The sequence below is a fragment of the Delphinapterus leucas genome, chromosome 1 (assembly GCF_059928025.1).
Source record: "Delphinapterus leucas isolate spDelLeu-1000000601 "Yukka" chromosome 1, BTC_Dleu_Yukka2, whole genome shotgun sequence".
In the NCBI taxonomy this organism is placed as follows: Eukaryota; Metazoa; Chordata; class Mammalia; order Artiodactyla; family Monodontidae; genus Delphinapterus; species Delphinapterus leucas.
Genome location: NC_143129.1, coordinates 157,806,074 through 157,825,226, shown reverse-complemented (window position 1 = coordinate 157,825,226; position 19,153 = coordinate 157,806,074). Strand labels below are relative to the sequence as shown.

Here is a 19,153-nt window from a genome sequence, read left to right as displayed (position 1 = left end):
CTTACATGTAGGAACAATCTAAGGCCTATAATTATAATGCTTTCCTCCAGAGAGGATTTGTATTTGTTTTTGCCAGGCATCTGATAGCATCTCAGTCAGAGCCCACCTTAAACCAAAATCAATACTTGGACAGGCAATTTGACCCTAGCCTGTAAATTCCCCTGAAGCTGTTCCACTTCCAATTCATTCTTCTCCTGAGTGTATAGCCCTTTGGGGTCCCAGTTATTATACAGAGGGTCTTCTGTTTCACTCTCCACACAATGTATTTTATTTATTTTTTCTTCTCTGAAGTGAAAAATTATAATTTTCCAGTTAGGTAAATACCCTCAGCAAAGGCATCTTCCAAGTCATATCATGTCCCTGGATCCTGGCTTTCCAGCTTTTGGTCTGGCAATTCCCTAATATCATGCCATCTCTTAGACAGCTTGCTATGGGCTGAATAGCATCCCCCTAAAATTCAGATGTTGGAATCCTAACCCCCAGTACTTCAGAATGTGACTGTATTTAATCACATATTCAAGTGATTAAGCTTGGTCACTTTAAAGAGGTGATTAATTTAGAATGAGACATTGGGGTATACTCTAATCCAATCCAATCTTCATATGAGGAGATTTTAAGAAGTGTCCTTATAAAAAGAAGAAGAAAATTGGACACATAGAGAGACACTAGGGGCATGAAAGCACACAGAGGAAAGACCATGTGAGGTCATAGGGAGAAGGGAGCCATTTGTAAGCCAAGCAGAATGGCCTCAGGAGAAACCAGTCCTGCTGAGACCTGGATCCTGGGCTTTTAGCCTTCAAAACTGTGAGAAAATAAATTTCTGTTATTTAAGCCACCTAGTCTGTGGTATTTTGTTGTAGCAGCCCTAGCAAATTAATACATTCCTTTAAGAACTTCACATACTCTGCATGTATTCCAGAGTTTTATTTTTTAATTTGTCGTTTCCTGAGGTGGGTTGATATAAAGATGCTAGCCCACTGTTACCAGAAAGAGGAACTCCAGTCATCGCCTATCCCCCTCTCCACACGCTGCCTCCTTTTTCTTCATAGCCCTTACCATCACTTGGGGGATTATCTCTTTATTTTTCTATTTATCGTGGGCTGAAGAAAAGTGCACAACCTAAAAGTTGCATGTTAAGTTTCATTTGGGGAACTTGTTGAGGACTATAGCCTGGGAGACAGCCTCTCAGATAGCTCTGAGGAACTGCTTTGAAGAGGTAAGGGAGGAGCCAAGATACATAGGATTTTTTGCTGAAGAAAGACATGTAGTCAAACATAAAAAGATTACTGTTAATCTACGGACATCTCAAAAAATCTTAATGATTTTAGTGCTTTCCTATCTATGGGAAGATGCAAGAGTCTGGGCTCATTGAAATTATTCCTTAGATACGCATCTTAACTATCTAGGGCCAGTATCCAGAGTGCAGAGTGTTTCCTGTTTGTCTCCATCCTGAATTCCCCTCAGTGGAGGGCTGCAGTGGCTGATGGCTTGATGGCAGGCAATTTGTTGTTTACCGGAACAGCAGGCAATATTCCCTTTCTACATTATTATTACCTATTTAATTTTGCCAGAATTAAGATCCAAGAAAGCAGGGACTGCGTTTTGATAACTGGTATCTCCCCAGAGCCTGTAACAATGTGTGGCAGATCTAGGCACTCAGAAGATAGTTGAATAAATGAATGAATGAACGACAGAGAAAGGGCTTCCCCACCAGAAGAGCTGGGCGGGCCACCTAGTCTCTTGGGACCACAGTCAGGAAACGCAGGCGGTCCGCCTGGGTGGCCGCTGACCAGAGTCTGGCAGCCCCGGGGGCACGCGTGCCGTGGGGGAGTCCGGCATAGTCCGGGTTCCGGGTTTTCCGGAGCGCCTGCCTCCCTGGAGAGGGCGGGGCCCTCGCGGCTCCCCTTGGGCGGAGCGGGCGGCACGCCGGAAGAAGGGCGGGCGCCAGGGTTTGTGGCTGCGCCGCAGCATCTGGGGCCGCACCCCGAACCCGCTAGGGCCCGGGCGAGAGCGACCGGGACACGGGCAAAGGCCACGGCGCGCCGGGAGGGTGGAGGCGCCGGGACACCCGGGCTGCGGCCCAGGAGGCTGGGCGCCGGTGGGCCTGGCTGCTGCCACCGCGCCGGCATCAAAGCAGCGGCCGGCGAGCTGTATCCTCGCCCGGGTCTGCGGGAAGCCGGTTCTGGGCACCCCTCGCATTGTGTCCCCCAAAGCCCTGCTCCCGGGGGTGCGGTCTGGAAAGGATACTTTGGAGGGGCGGTGGGTTCATCTGGTGCCGCAGCACCCGCCCTAGGCCGCCTCTTGGGAATTTGGAAAAGATTCCCTGGTCCCGTCCGGAGGCCGATAGTCCTCTGAGCTTCCGAAGGAAGCCTGCGTGAACGTTGGGCGTTTTTAAAAGAATCATTGTGTTGGGTGGGGATGTGGTCTGTCTATAAAAGGCCGGGAAAGAACAAAATCCATCACCCACGGCCCTTCTCTAAAGAGACACCCTCTGGAGCTGAAAGCCTCAAGAACGGGCTCTCTCACGCCCCCATCTCTCGTCCTGCCAGCGTCCAAGGCCGGTCTGGTGAGTAGGAAGCTAAGCTGCCTGTGTCTGCAAGTCTCTTAAGTCCGAGGGAGGCACGTCTGGGAGCAGTGAGAAGGGGCATCTCGAAATGAAGCTTCTCTGTTTTTAACCATTTCATAAGATTCGAAAGTTTCCTCACTTTGGTAACAAGCCATTTTACTTTCTATTTAATCAGGGTTAGGATATTTTCCACATGCTCCTATCCATAGGATGCTGCTCCTTTCTCTGCATCAGTCACAGCTGAAAACAAGAAGAAGCCTCCCCACAAACTCCAAGAAGTTAGGCCAGCTCCCTTTCCAGGGAGCTAGGACTAGGACTGTTCTTGGGGCCGGGATACACTGGACCTGGTCGCTGTGGAGGCACGTGCCCAGATGCCAGGGGTTTCGATGAGATGATGAATTTGGGCTGTTTCCAAATTTTCCTGCTACGAACAGTTATGCAAGAGTCCTCATTATATTCAAAGTACTATATTTCCTCCGTTTGAAGACATACCCCTCTCCCCCAGTTGAACATTTCTGAAAGCAGGTTGTATCTTAACCCAGAGGTTAAAAGGACTTGCCAGCTTCTGGGCATCCACGTGGGTGGTGATGTGTCTGTCACTACTTGCCCGTGTGAAAACACAGCTATGTGATTATTCCATCAGTTGAGATACTTGAAGTTTAAATTCAGATCTGTAATTGTTTTTAAAAAATAATTTTAAAAGGTAATGCTATGATTGCAGCATTAAAGCAAAAGGTTTCTAATAATGTCTATGAAGGCACTGTATTCCCAACATTGTTACAGCCCTATGAAGTACATTTGTTATCTGCATTTTCTAGATGATGAGACTGAAGCTCAGAGAATTGAAGTGTCTTAGAGCTTTGAAGTGCAAGTGTCAGGATTCTAACCCAGGCTGTCTGGTTTCTAAACTTGCCCTCTTAACTCCCACGTCTGTATCCAGGCAGAAGATGCATGCAGCTTACAAGGAAGGAAGTCAAGGCAGGGACTGTGTATGTTTGTGTATCCTTGGTGTTTGTGTGTCACTGGCCGTTTATGAAAGTGTGTATAGAACTGGAAATTAAAGCCGCATCCAAAGCACCAATTATACTTACTTCCACACTGATGCCACATCTTTGTTTTTGGATCTTTTGCAGTTTTAAATATATTTCCGCAAGTTCTGGAGTTCTAGCTGTATGATCAGTTTTCTGGGTCCCTCCTCTCCTACCTTTTGCTCCTCTAGAAGAATATGAAGAGGCATGTACTCAGACCTACTCAACCGGCCGCCTCCCAAGCAGGCAGTACTTAATTTCAGAAAGGAGTCACTTTTTCAGGGCTGTTAAAGCCACATTAGCCTCTAGGAGCCCCCAGGTTCTGGTGCCGCAGGGACCAAAGTCCTCAGGCCAAAGTCCGGAGGGCAGGAGATTGTGATCAGAGGAGGACCATACAACTGTGAGGCGTCTCAGCAGAAGCTCTGGCAGTGTCCTCCCCAGAAGTGGACAAGGCCAGTCGGGTGGCATCATCATGCTACAGCAACTCCTGATTACCCTGCCCACTGAGGCCAGCACCTGGGTGAAGCTGCACCATCCACAGAAGGCCAAGGAAGGGGCGCCCCTGTGGGAGGACGTGACCAAGATGTTTGAAGGAGAAGGTGAGAGAGGCTGATGGAGGGAGGGGATGGAGGTAGAGGAAGGGGTCTCAGTTTGCTTGCAGAAAGATAGATACACACATCATTGAGGTGTCTCTAGGGGAGAAAATTGGAGGAAAGGAGGTCCTTGGGGCTCATGCTTATGGCTTTGGGGAAAGGGATAGCTGTGAGAGAAAATGTTGGGCTCTGGGCACTGGATCTTTGCGACACGTGTGCCATGCTGCTCCCATCTCGTGTCCTCGAATAAACAGGACAGGAAGACAGAATTCAGGGTGTTCCCCACCAGCGGCTCCCAAGTGTGTAAGTGTGACTCACAGACATTGGGGTCAAAAGTTTCTACTTTCTTAAGCCCTCCAGTGGTTTTCCTTCACAAGTTTCAGTCATTTTAACCCCAAACCAATATTTTTTTCTTTCTTTTCATCTCCTGCCAGGAAGAAGGAATGACATGCTTAGTTACTCTCATTTTACCTTGAAATATATGAGTTCAGTGGGAAACATAACCAAGATTACACAGTATTTGGTGGTTGGGTCAGAATAGATGGGTGGACAGAGGAATTTGTATGTCTCATGTGGTCTCTTAGTTCATACCTATAACACTTCAAATCCAGCTTGTATTTGTTATATTCTAACTCTGTCAGGCAGGGGACTTTGCTAAGCATCTTGATGGATGGAAAAATGAATAATGATCTCTAATGCTAATTATTAATTGATGGAGATAGACACATACTCAGATCAAAAGAATAGAAAGTAGCCTAAATACATTCTATGGTAAAATTCTTTTGGAAGACAAGAGACAGGAAACATTCTTCTGATTGTACTTATCAGAGAAAATTTCACAAAGCAGGTAGCATTGAATTGGGCCTTAAAAGATGTCTAAGTTTTTTTTACGGAAGAATTGAGGAAAAGATACAAAAGTGGGTACCTTGAAGAGTGGTTCAGAGAATGGAGACTGTTCTAGTCTAACTAAGGGTTAAGAATGTGGTCAGTGTATGTGTCCCACAGGTAAAGGATGGTGGCTAGAGGAAACTAATGCTGGGAAAATGTGCTTCAGGCAGATTATAGAGTGCCTTGAAGTCCATGGGAGGTGTTTGTATTTTTCTTTCTTGTCGGGAACCTTTGAACAAAGGAGTGGCCTGGTAGGTCTGTGCTTTTGTACCAGCACTGGCCATTGGGAAGCGTTAATGCCCAAAGCAATGCCCTGCAGATCCTCCTCATTAAGGAGGCTCCAGTCTGCTCTTGAGTTGCTCTGAATGTCCCTCTGTGAATGTTTTGAGAGGGGGGCCATATTCAGCAGATCTACAGGCAGTTTTTCTATTTGGGGGGTTTGGGGAGATGCAAACTTTCTGGCTCTTTTCCTTCCTCAGCTCTGCTGTCTCAGGATGCTGATGAGACCCAGGGAGAAAGTTTAAAGGATGAAGTGACTCCCGGGGCCCGGACAACAGACTCCCAGGTGGGTTGAAGTTTCCTGTCACTTTCTTGACATGCTTTTTGGTTTTTAAGATTATAACTTGCCCTTTTCTGGGGAGTTGGGGTATATTGAGGCTAACGAATTTCACCCAGGGAACTCAGTGCAAGTTAGTCTTTTACAGAAAACTGGGCCGCAGTGGTAGCAGTTTCCCTACTCATAGAAAACGTTTGTTTCTAACCAACATCTAGATCTAACGTTGTGCGAATTTTTGTAGAGAAAGCAAAATGAGTGATATAAATTCTAGCCCGTAAAAACTTGGGACCTAAGATAAACCTCAATTTTTGAAAAATAATTTATTTATTTATTTTTGGCTGCATTGGGTCTTTGTTGCTGCGCCTGGGCTTTCTCTAGTTGGGGCGAGCGGGGGCTACTCTTCGTTGCAGTGTGCGGGCTTCTCATTGCGGTGGCTTCTCTTGTTGCGGAGCACGGGCTCTAGGGTGCGCGGGCTTCAGTAGTTGTGGCATGCGGGCTCAGTAGTTGTAGTTCGTGGGCTCTAGAGTGCAGGCTCAGTAGTTGTGGCACACGGGCTTAGTTGCTCCGTGGCATGTGGGATCTTCCTGGACCAGGGAATCAAACCTGTGTCCCCTGCATTGGCAGGCGGATTCTTAACCACTGTGCCACCAGGGAAGTCCCTCATTCTTTTACTTTTAACTTATTTGTGCCTTTATATTTAAAGTGTGACCTTCTTAAATATAGCTGGGTTGTGCTTGCTTAGTAACATTTACAGTTACATAATCATTGATGTGGTGGAATTTAAGTGTATATTCTTGTTCTTTGCTGTTTGTCAAATCTATTCTTTTGTTTATTTGTTCCTCTCCTGCCTTCTTTTGGATTGTGCAGTTTATTTAGTATTCTATTTTATGTCCTCTAATGACTTTTTTAGCTGTTTCATTTGTTTTTAGTGGTTGCTCTAGCTATTACAATATGCATTTTTCACATGTCACAGTTGAATTATTACTATACTGTTGCACATATAATTTGAAAGCCTTATTTTCCCATTTACTCTTCCCATTCTTTGTGTATTGTCATCATGCTTTTCACTTTACATCTTATGCACCCCGTAATACATTGTTCTTATTTTTGCTTTTACCAGTAAATTGTCTTATAAGAAATTAAGAAAAGGAAAAAAAAACGAGCCTTTCATCTTTGCACACATTTACCAATTCAAGCACTTTTCATTCCTTCCTTTAGTTCCAAGGTTTTTTTTTAACTTTTGAATTTTATTTTATTTATTTTTTATACAGCAGGTTCTTATTAGTTGTCTATTTTATACATATCAGTGTATATATGTCAATCAGTATCTCCCAATTCATCCCACCACCAAGTTCCAAGTTTCTAACTGACATTATCTCCTTTCAGCCTAAAGAATGTCATTTAGCATTTCCTGTAGTGGGGGTGTTCTGATGATGAATTCTCACAGCTTTGGTGATCTAAAAATGTCTTTATATGGTCTTCCTATTCGAGAATCTTTTACTGAATATAGAATTCTAGGGTGACTGTTTTTTCTTTTAAGCACTTTAAAGATGTTCCATGATTTTGTGGCTTGTATTGTTTCACATGAGAAGTCAGCTATTATTCTTATTCTTTCCCCAGATGTGACATGTCTTTCTGTTTGTTCCTTTGTTTTATACCAACTTTTCTTTTTTTTTTTGTTCCTCCTTTCCTACCTTTTTTTCACTACTTTTATGTTCTTCCCTTTTATCTTTGCTCTTCAGCAGTTTTAATGATGTGCATAGACGTGATATTCTGTGAATTTTTTTCCCCGCCATGGAGGGTTTGCTGGCTTTTGGATTTGTGGGTTGAATTTTTACTCAAATTTGGAAATTTTTCAGCCTTTATTTCTTCAAATATTTTTTTCTGCTCATACTCTCTTCTCCTTCTTAGATTCTAATTACATGTATATTAGACTACTTGATTTTATCCCAGGTTTTTTTTGGTTTTTTGTTTTTCTTTTTCTCTCTTGGTGCTTCCATTTGAATACTATCTGTTGACCTGTGTTAAGTTTCACTGATTTTGTCTTCATCAGGGTCCATCTGTTATTAAGCCCATCCAGTGGATTTTTCAGATATTGTATTTTTCACTTGTAGAATTGTCTTTTAGTTCTTTTTTAGCATTTCTCTCTCCTCAATTAACCCCACATTTTCACCTATTCTATCCATATTTTATTGTAAATTCTTCAACATATATTTTATTTTTAAAATAAATTTATTTATTTATTTTTGGCTGCGTTGGGTCTTCATTGCTGTGTGCAGGCTTTCTCTAGTTGCGGGGAGTGGAGGCTACTCTTCCTTGCGGTGTGCAGGCTTCTCGTTGTGGTGACTTCTCTTGTTGTGGAGCACGGGCTCTAGGGCGCGCAGGCTTCAGTAGTTATGGTGCACGGGCTTAGTTGCTCTGCAGCATGTGGGATCTTCCTGGACTAGGGCTCGAACACGTGTCCCCTGAATTGGCAGGCAGGTTCTTAACCACTGTGCCACCAGGGAAGCCCTCTTCAACATATATTTTAATAATTTATTTAAACTTCTTTTCTGCTAATTCTAATGACTTGGTTACCTGGGTGTTTGCTTCTTATGTTTTTATTTTCTTGATTATAGGTCAGATATTCCTCCTTCTTTGTATGTCTAATAATTTTTTATTGTAGTTCAGATATTGTGTATAAAAGAATGGTGGAGGATGAAATATGCATAGATAGGTCCATTTCTCCATCAGCCTGGAAGGACGTTGGTGTTGAGGTGAATAACTACCATGGTTTCCAGTTCTTTGACGAAACCTCAGATGCATGGCCTCCTGGCCAAGCATCTGCTATTTCATGCTGTTAGAGCATTCATTGTGTCCCTGGGGGTTGCAGCTTTCTACAGGATTGCTTTGGCTGAACCAAGAAAGAAGGCATATGCAGATTTCTACAGAAATTGTGGTTCCATGAAAAATTTTGAGGCAATGAGGAAGGCTGGTATCTTTCAGAGTGCAAAGTGATTTTAGAATGTAAAGAATTTCTTTGGGTTGAGTTGCATGAAGTTTGTCACTGACCTGTGTTCCTGAACTATGAAACATGAATATCTGGTCTAAGGAATAATTTCTCTTGTTAAATAAACAATTAACAAATAAAGGTATATATGGATAGATAGATACATAGATATAGTCTGTTTATTTCTTTTGTTTGTTCCATTTATTTACAGAAGACTCTAAGCCTTTTCCTCTGACTGGTGGTTAAGGTGAGGGACTGATTATTCATATTTTTCCTAGAGCTGTGGCTGAGCTCTGGCTGAGATACACTTTAATTCGATTGAGTTCACTTCTGATTAACCCAACTACCAGTGCCCCATGCCACCACTGCTGAGGGGCTGATCCTTTTTACCTCTTCAGTATTTGAGCTAGGGAGGGGTTAGACCACAGTTCCAGACAGTTTTGTTCATCTTGCATTAAACTCCAGCAGGGCCCTAGAATTTTCAACTCAGCAGGGATGCACTGGTCTTTGTGACAATAAGTGCTAAAAGCCTCTCTTCCCTCCCCCAGCCCCTCTGATCTCATCTCCTTGCATTCCCCTTCACTAGCCCACCTCCAGCAATGCTGGCTACTCTTCTGTTCCTCAGACAAGCCAAGGACACTCTCACCTCAGGTCCTTTGTCCCCATCTGGAAGGCTCTCCCCTCAGATTTCCACGTGGCTTTTCCTCACTGAGCTCATGTCTCTGTTCAAATATCACCCTTTTAGGAAGGCCTTCCCCAGCCACCCTACGTGAAAGATCCTCCCCATCCATACTGTGGCTCTCCCTGTTCCCCTTATCCTGCTTAATTTTTTTCTAAGACATACATGACCATCTGTCCTTCTGTATGTTTAATTACTTATGGTAGTCTCCGAGAATCACCAAACAGATCCAGAGGAGGCTCCCAGTAAAACTAGTTTAGAATCTCTCAGAATTTAGAATACTGTAAGAACATCTTGGATCTTGATGGAGGTGGTCTCAGACTGAAAAGGAATATATTTGATATTCTAGGAACTGTTGACCTTCAAGGACGTATCTGTGGACTTCACCCAGGAGGAGTGGGGGCAGCTGGCCCCTGCTCACCAGAATCTGTACCGGGAGGTGATGCTGGAGAACTATGGGAACCTGGTCTCAGTGGGTAAGCATGGGTTACACATACGTCCAGAAACCTACCCATTACAGGACAGTTACTATTCCTAAATTATTAAATGCTGTAGATTCCCTGGAGCCTGGCCTTGGGTTCTGTGTTGGAGATAGACGTCTCATTCCTTTGAAAATCAAGCCAGAACATACCTGAATCTCCTCCCTTGGGGGAACGGTTTTACCTTGTAGAGTGAGAACAGAAAAAAATGCTGTGGTGCCCCTTCCTGTTTTCAGAGACCCTAAATACCAGAGGACAGGGATGGTTCTTAGACCTCAGCATAAACATTCATACCCTTTTTTTCACTCCATAAGTAGGATGTCAACTTTCCAAACCTAGTGTGATTTCCCAGTTGGAGAAAGGAGAAGCGCCATGGATGACAGAGAAAGAAGGCCCAGGAGATCCCAGTTCAGGTGAGACCAAGGCAGATGGTGCCTTTCAATATGTAGGCCAGAGTGCCCAGCATCTTCCCAGGCTGCGGGAAGGCTGAGAGGATGGACAGGCATGCACTGAACCCGATTTTACCCCTCCCTTTGCACCCCTTTCCTTCACCTAACCTTGCAAAAGTCTCTGAAGTTGGAGGGAAAAGAAGTCTTCTCTTCATTAAGGTTAAACTTGATTTTCCTTCTTTCTTCAGTATCCTGAAGTCTGCCGATCGAAAGCTCCCTTCCCTAAGCAGTCAGATGTACGTGGTCTCTCCTCAGAGAAAACAGATCTCTTTTCAGGACTCTCACTGCATTCTACAAATCTTTAATCTTCTCTCTTGAATTCTATTTCTACTTTTCACCAATTTTTCGGCTTACAATCCTAGCTTTGATTCTCACTCTCCCTTTAACTCAAGTTTCTTTATTTATTGTAATAACTAGTTTATGGAAAGTCCTGCAAGAGAAATTACCACAGGATTCCTTCTCATCAAATCCAATGGTTTTTAACAATCTCCTTAAACTTTGCTTGTATTATGAAATATTTTAGATATTCAGAAAGGCATAGAGAACATCATAATAAATTTCTATGTAACTTCCACCTAGATTAAGAAATAAAACAGAGTTTAAGCCCCGCTATTCCCCTCCTACCTTTTGAAACAACCAACTCTTCTGAGTTTAAATATTTTCATTTGTATATGTATCTTCATACTTGTATTGCATGTGTATATCCCCCAAGCAATATATAATGCTGTTTTGCATGTTCTTATTCTTTAAATAAATGGTATATATACTTTTCCACTTGCTTTTCTCATTCAACACCGTTGATATTTATCCATATTGTTCTGGTTCATTCATTTCTGTTGAATTAATAAAGCACAATTTATCCATTTTCCTGTTGATAGACATTTGTACTGTTTCTAAATTTGGGGATTACAAAGATACTGGAGTAAAACTTTGTGTAAAACTTCTCGTGTTTCTCTGAGATATTTGATAGAAGCAGACTTGTTGGGTCACCTTCATTTTGCTAGGTTTTACAGAATTGTTCTTCAAATTAGTTGCACCAATTAGTACTCCTATCAGCAGGTTTTGAGAGGTTCCAGAACTCAGCATCTTTGTCAACACTTGGCATTGTCAAAGTTTCACATTTTTATAAATTCAGTGGGTGAATATCTTGTTGGTTTTTTTCATTTTCCTGATTACTAATAAGAGGGAGCATATTTTTCATGTTTATTGGTCATCTATCCAGGATTCCTTTTCTGTAAATTACTTGTTTATATCCTTTGTGAATTTTTGTATTATCTTTTTTCCTTATTGATTTATAGAAAAAATATATTATTTTATATCTTTAAGATTTTGATTTTCATACTTAGCTTAAATCTGAATTTATTTTATATGTAGTATGAGGTGAAGCTCTAGTTTAACTTATTACATGTGGATAATCAGTCCAAGAACCAATTATTGAATAGTTAATGCCACTCTGTCACCTGCCAAGTTTCTAATGCCAGGCTGTCTTAATTACTATATTTAATAGTGAGACTTAATATCTTGTTCTTCAAAATTGTCCTGGCTATTGTTAGCCCCTTGCTTTTCCATATGAATTATATAATGAGTGCATCAATTACACACACACACACACACACACACACAAATACTCTGGTGGTATTTTGATTGGAATAGAATTGAATTTATAGATCAATTTGGGAGGGAATTGATATTATGATATTGAGTCCTACTGTCCAGGAGTGTGGTATATTGCTCCACTTACTGATATTTCCTAATTTTTTTAAATAAAGGATTTTCCCCCATAAAAGTCTTGTACACATTGAACATCTTTTGTCAGATTTGTCCTGAAGAACTTATATTTTATTGCTATTTCATTTTATTTTTTTGGCCACCCTGCACAGCTGGTGGGATCTTAGTTCCCCAACTAGGGATTGAACCCGGGCCCTTGGCAGTGAGAGCATGGAGTCCTAACCACTGGACCGCCAGGGAATTCCCTGCTATTTTAAATGGTATAACTTTTTTCAATTATGTTTTCTCTTTTTTGCTAGTGTGTAATAACATAACCGGTTTTGATCTTCTAGCCAGCTACCTTGTTTCACTCTGTTATTAATTCCAATAATTTGTACATTCTCCTGGGTTTTCTCTTTTTCAACTTATAATAAGGAAAATAATAATAATAGCTACCATGAATGTTCTTTCCCTGCCTCTGGATGAAATCTCAGAGAGGTCCCATAGGTGGTCCTGTCCCTTTAAATAATAACAGTCTGTCTCTTAGTGAAATGTGTAATTCAGTATAATAATAAAAACTCCCAACTTCAAAGTTATATCTTCTCTCCTCCCCTAGCTTGGGCCTGCTTCAGCTTGGATACCGAATTGGGAAGGGGTCATAGATGGCCTGTTCTCTCTTCCCCTATCTTCTTCTTCTCGTCTTCCTTCTCCCTAATCCAGGACCAGAATCAGGGGCCTGCAGAACATAGACTTTATTTTTGCATCTATTCATTTAGAATTTGGAATTTGGAAGTACCAATGATCCTTCTGTGTTAACCAAATCTCCTACAAGAAGTTATACTTTTCAGGAATATGGAACTGTCAGTTGAAGTATTAGTAATGGTGCAATAAATTATTTTAAAAAACAGAATTTTAAATATCCTTTAAAGAAAGGATATTTTCATAGAACATAGCAATAGTAGCAACATAGCAGTCTGGGTTTCTTACAAGTCTCCTTTGTATAATTAACACTTCCCGGGACAGGTTAATAACTACAGGAAGCAGAACAATATGTAAATATTAATATAAGCTTCAGTAAAAGACAGCTTGACATTCTTGTGAATGTCCTTAGTTCAAATTTTTTTGTTTGTTTTTTTTTTTGGCCACACCGTGCAGCTTGTGGGATCTTAGCTCCCTGACCAGGTATTGAACCCGAGCCCTCGGCAGTAAAAGCGCAGAGTCCTAACCACTGGACCACCAGGGAATTCCCTCAAACCTTATTTTTGAACTAGCTGGAGTGGGAAGAGGGAAATCTTTTTATCTTTCTGAGAATGTTTTCCAAAAGTAGTTATCAATTAAAAAGACACTGTTAAGACATAGCCCTGAAATTTCATTATTTAGTATTAATAGAAAGAAGAGGACTAAAATATTCAAATTTTTACCCTATATATAAAATCACACTTTTACCTGGTTCATTGTTTCTTAATGTCCCATTACCTCTCCAGAGTGCCTAACCATATTTAAATATACTCAGAACTTCATGTACTTTATATGTATTGTTCTAAATCTCTAGTCCATACCCAGTATAATAATTGATTTTTTGAAGCATAATGAATATGAGTTATTTGCATTTTTTCCATTTCTTTCAGACTTGAAGAGTAAAACAGAAACAGCTGCATCAACTGCAAAGAATGACATTTTACAGGAACAGTTCTATCATGGCATGATGATGGAAAGGTTCATGAGGGATGATGTCATTTTTTCCACATTGAGAAAAGCCTCAAAATATGATCATGAGTTAGAAAGCCACCAGGATAGCCATGGAAGAGACGTGAGACAAACCATCTTGACCCATAAGAAGAGAGGCCAAGAAACTTACAAATTTGGCAAAAATATTGTGAGTTCAAATGTTGTTATAGAACAAAGGCACCATAAATATGACACATCTAGAAAGAGAAACAAATACAAATCAGATTTGATTAATCATCCAACAAGTTACATAAGAACAAAAACTTACGAATGTAATATATGTGAAAAAGTCTTCAAACAACCCATTCACCTTACCGAACATATGAGAATTCATACTGGTGAGAAACCTTTCAGATGTAAGGAATGCGGAAGGGCCTTTAGTCAAAGTGCATCCCTTACCACACACCAAAGAATCCATACTGGTGAGAAACCCTTTGAATGTGAAGAATGTGGTAAAGCCTTCAGACATCGCTCATCTCTTAATCAACATCATAGAACTCACACTGGTGAGAAACCCTATGTATGTGATAAATGTCAGAAAGCTTTCAGCCAGAACATTAGCTTGATCCAACATTTAAGAACTCATTCTGGAGAGAAACCCTTTACATGCAATGAATGTGGGAAAACCTTTAGACAGATTAGACACCTTAGTGAACATATAAGAATTCATACTGGGGAGAAGCCCTATGCATGCACCACATGTTGTAAAACCTTTAGTCATAGAGCTTATCTAACGCATCACCAGAGAATCCATACTGGGGAGAGACCCTACAAATGTAAGGAATGTGGGAAAGCCTTTAGGCAAAGGATACACCTTAGCAACCATAAAACTGTTCATACAGGAGTGAAAGCGTATGAATGCAACCGCTGTGGAAAAGCCTACAGGCATGATTCATCCTTTAAGAAACATCAGAGGCATCACACAGGAGAAAAACCTTATGAATGTAATGAATGTGGAAAAGCCTTCAGCTATAATTCATCACTTACTCGACACCATGAAATACACAGGAGAAATGCCTTCCAGAATAATGCCTAAAAACAGATTATTCAACATGAACAAAAGCCAGGTCTAAATCAGTGATTCTGTGCTTCGAATTTCAGGACTCTAAATTGGAGGAATTGACATAATGATGCCAACTTCTAATTTTGCCCATTGTGTAAATAAACATTACATTGATAACTACTGTCTACTAATATCTCCACACAAAGTACTTAATCAAGAATAAAAGATGGCCCTTCAAGTTAAATTCAACAATATAGAAAATTCACACATTATTACTTTTATGATTTCATGGTAGATTAATAAATTATTCATCATGGGCATTCGCTGATTTACAGACCAGCATTTGGGAACTACTGTTTAAAACATCACCACCCCTATATTTTTTTAATTAAAAAAAATTTTTTTAATGGGGAAAACTTTCACATGGTATAAACTTCAAAAGGTACAGTCAGTTGTATAAGTGAAAAGACTTCTTCCTCCATCCCCCATCACAAAATACTACCAGAGGCAACCATTTTTTATAACTAAGTTTTCTGTACACCCTTCCAGAGATCTTTCTGTTTAAATCCAAGAGAACACATATATACATTTTTTACTTTTTAAGTATAAATGGCAGCCCCCCATACAAACACATATTACTTTTATTACTTCACTGTATATCATGGAGTTCATTCCATATCAGTAAACAAAGTGCCTCCTCATTCTTTTTTTTTTTTTTTCTTTGTGGTACGCAGGCCTCTCACTGTTGTGGCCTCTCCCGTTGTGGAGCACAGGCTCCGGATGCGCAGGCTCAGCAGCCATGGCTCACGGGCCCAGCTGCTCCACGGCATGTGGGATCCTCCCGGACCGGGGCACGAACCTGTGTCCCCTGCATCAGCAGGCGGACTCCCAACCACTGTGCCACTAGGGAAGCCCCTCATTCTTTTTTTATAGCTGATAGTATTCCATGGTTTGAATGTACTTTAGCCACTTCACTATAGATGGATTTTTGAATTTCCAATCTTTTATTTATATGATATTGCAATGAATAGTCATGCATTTTTATTTCTCGCAATGTAAGTACATGCATAGGGTAAATTCCTAGAACAGGAATTTCTGTGCTAAAGGGTATGCACATTTGTATGATGGATACTGCCAAACTGACCTTCATAGAGGTTGGATCAATTTATTTTCCCACCAGCAAGATACAGAACTGTGGGAACCATATCTGGTGCTGAAGCATCTCCTGAGCCAACAGCCCCATCATCCATTAAAGAAGTATCAGCTTCTCTCAATAACATAGCCTAGAAGTACCAGCCGAGCTGCATCCCCATAAAGAGCGGCACGTGCCATCCCTGGAGCCGGAGAGAAATCTGCATGTTATCAAATAGTCAGACCAACCAAAGTCTCAGCTGGAGAAGGAGAAGACATCTCTCCACCAACTGTTACAGCCCCTGACTTCTGAGTCTGGAACTGTCTGATGAATTAGAGTTCCTTTAAAGAGACTGATCCACCTGCCTTAGCAAGTATAATCTTGGCTGCAACCCCTTTGGAATGGAGGAAAACTGACAATGGAGTCAGGGTACTTAATATAGCAGGATATACCACAGCTGATTAACTGACCATATGTAGCATTTTACAGGATGGCTGTGTTAGCGAGTTACAGTTCACATGTGGAAGGAGACAGAAACGAGGTAGGACACGACTTTCTAATTAATAAACATTAATTAATGAAGAGAGCATTAATTAATTAGTTGACATTGCTTATTATGTGTGAAAGCTGACTGCCAAGGTCAGGACCACAGTAATTTTGTATATGTTCATTTTTCATTCTGGTAAAGTTTTATTAAAGTTTTAGTGATTCTGTGAAATGTTGATGGATTTCCCCTCATCTTCATCCCCACAGCCACTACTCAGTTATAAACCAAAACCTGGCACTTAAGATCCTTCATTACATCTAGTTGTACCTTACAGCTTCCTCTTCCATTTACTTATCTCCTTCCCCTATGGGCTCTGACTACACTCAAATATATTATTGAATCTTTAAGTTACACGTAACAGAAATCAACTGAGGTTAGTTAAGTCTCAAAGAGAGGTGTTAATAGAGGGATATTGGGGTATCTCATGGAATTCAGGGCAGCGATACATTATAACAGTGGACTGAGACCAGGATCTGAAACGCTTTGGAAAACCCAGGCAGTTTTCTCTCCATCTCCGTTGTGTTTTCTTCATTCTGGCTTTTCTTTTTTGTTTTCAACACCTCATTGCAAATCACGGTTACCATCAGCTTTAGATTTTACATATATTCGGTTTCCATCACTCAGAGAAAAACTGTCTTCTCTTTCTCACTTCTTATCTCAAAATCATGGGGAAGCTCTCTTACTGGCCCAGCTAGGTCAGGTGCCCACCACTAAACAAGTCAACTGTAGGCAGAGATCTCAGCTTCTGTGGGAACCATGTGGATGATGTGGTGGTGAAAGGGGCCGGGGAAGGGGGAGGGGAGGTGCTGGAGGGGCAGGAGAGCAGAAGAAAGAGTTACTGTTCATAGCATTCCATATCCTACTCACTCTTCAATGCTGGCTCATCAGATCAGAACTTTAGAACTGGAAAGGATCTAGGAACTCACTTAATTGAAACTTCTCTCTTTATAGATGAAGAAATGGAGACTCCCCTTCTTTAATTACTCACATCTTTTCACCTAAGTCATATTTTTGAGCATTTTTTCCTCTAAGTTTGTTAGCCTGGCTTTCCAAACACTTGCCCTTAATGGCTGAACATAGCTGAACACAGCCCCAGTTTGAGTAATCAGGGCCAATTGGACAATTTCTGGACTTATCTTTGAGGTATTAGGGAATGGACTTCCTTTTTTTCCACTGGACACAAATCTGGAAGACTGTGGCCCTGGAAGCTACAGGCAGTGGAAGAGGAGAAAGACTGCCTATAAATGCAAAAACACAGAGGAAATAGATCCAAGAAATGGAGAGAGAAAACTCAGTTCTGGTCTCACTGTTTGACATCTGGATCAAGCCTCACCTGAAGCTAGAGCTCCTGGGTTTTCAAACTGATAAATGAATAAACCCTAATTGATTCAAGAGTTCAAATGTCCTACATCTGAGGCTGCCTGTTTTAGCAGAAGCATGGCCCAGTCTTACATCCTTAACTCATTTCCAGCTCCCCCAACTTCCTAGCTTAGGGCTACCTTTTCTGGCTTTCTCCAACTAAGCAATGCCCTTTTCAATTACCAGAAACTGGTGTTTGGCTAAAGAGAGGCTGACCTTAATACTGGGAAGAGAAGATTCTCAAATACAGAATATTGTCAGTGGGTTTCTCTTAAGCATATAAAAATTATGTCAATAATTGTACTAGCACCTGTAAGGAACACAAACTTGAGCAAGATAAATTCCCTGCCCTTAGGTCTGATGCTCAAGAGCAGCACTGTCCAAGAGAAATATAATGTGAGCCACAACTCAAATGCGAACCATAATGAATTTAAAAATGTCTACCAGCCACATTAATGCAATAAAAAGCAGTAAGTAAAATTAATTTTTAAAATCTATTCCATTTGATACAATATATCCAAATATTACTATTTCAACATGTAATCAATATAAAAGTTATTAGTGAGTTAACTTTTTTTTTTTTTACTAAATCTTCAAAATACAATATTTTATAGTTACAGCAGATGTCATTTTGGACTAGCCACATTTCAAATGCTTAAGAGCCACACGTACCTAGTGGCTACTGTGTTGGACAGTGAAGCTCTCGAGAGCATTCATATAGATAAACACTTACTTTTATCATATAAACACTTCAATGGAAGACTGTAATCAGTGTGATTTAGAGGTACAAATTCTACCCTCTGAAAGAGTAAGGAAAGGAAGATGGAAAGAGGAAAACAGACAATTTGTGTCTAACAGTATTTCCCATATTACAGATATCCCTGGAGGTGGAGGAACTAAATCAAAGGCTTTTGTATACAGATGGACCTTAAATGCCCCGACTTCTTATGATAGCCTTTTGGGGAAAGGGTAACATTTTCTGAAATTTGAGAATGAAAGCTTTGGGGAACATCGTCCTGCTATCTTGGAAATTTCTTTTCCCCACAGCATGATCATTTCTGAATCGCTTCTGCTTCACTCCACCAATCAGCATTGCCCCCTCAAACTCCGTTTGAAGATAACAGGTCCATGTGTGAGAGGGTTGAGGAGAGGCTTTTGTACATTGGGAATTGCGTCCTGGTGAAGGAAAGTTATACTTGGGAGGAGGTAGAAACCTCCAGCCTCAATACAGCAATGCCCACCCATATTTCACTTGATGGGTAAGATTCCCCTCAACTTTCATATTTCCAAGAACAAGGACGTTTTCCTACACAACCACAAAATCATTTTCACACTCAGGATATTGATAATTGATTGATACTATTATCTAATATATGTCACATTTAAATTCCCCCAACTGACCCAAAATCTCCTTTGTAATTTTCTTTTTTATTTAACTTTTTTTTTTTTG

The 19,153-nt window shown here is 41.0% G+C and overlaps 1 protein-coding gene and 1 pseudogene across 5 annotated transcripts; both read left to right on the top strand.

Moving 5' to 3' along the window:
* The first annotated feature begins 1,930 nt into the window (after positions 1-1,930).
* On the top strand, positions 1,931-16,515 carry ZFP69 (ZFP69 zinc finger protein). 5 transcript variants are annotated; one of them, XM_089895254.1, is made up of 7 exons: positions 1,931-2,566; positions 3,700-4,193; positions 5,555-5,640; positions 9,649-9,775; positions 10,093-10,191; positions 12,108-12,215; positions 13,563-16,515. In XM_089895254.1, the coding sequence occupies exons 2-7, from the start codon at positions 4,067-4,069 to the stop codon at positions 14,696-14,698; spliced, it is 1,683 nt and encodes a 560-aa protein (XP_089751380.1). In that variant the 5' UTR covers positions 1,931-2,566; positions 3,700-4,066; the 3' UTR covers positions 14,699-16,515. The 5 variants fall into 5 exon arrangements, with proteins under 5 accessions (XP_089751380.1, XP_089751388.1, XP_030615822.1 ...); XM_089895262.1 differs by having other exon boundaries at positions 1,932-2,566; positions 10,096-10,191; XM_030759962.2 differs by lacking the exon at positions 12,108-12,215 and having other exon boundaries at positions 1,932-2,566; positions 10,096-10,191.
* Positions 5,652-8,818, top strand: LOC149750776 (cytochrome c oxidase subunit 6C pseudogene; annotated as a pseudogene).
* Positions 16,516-19,153: the final 2,638 nt, after the last annotated feature.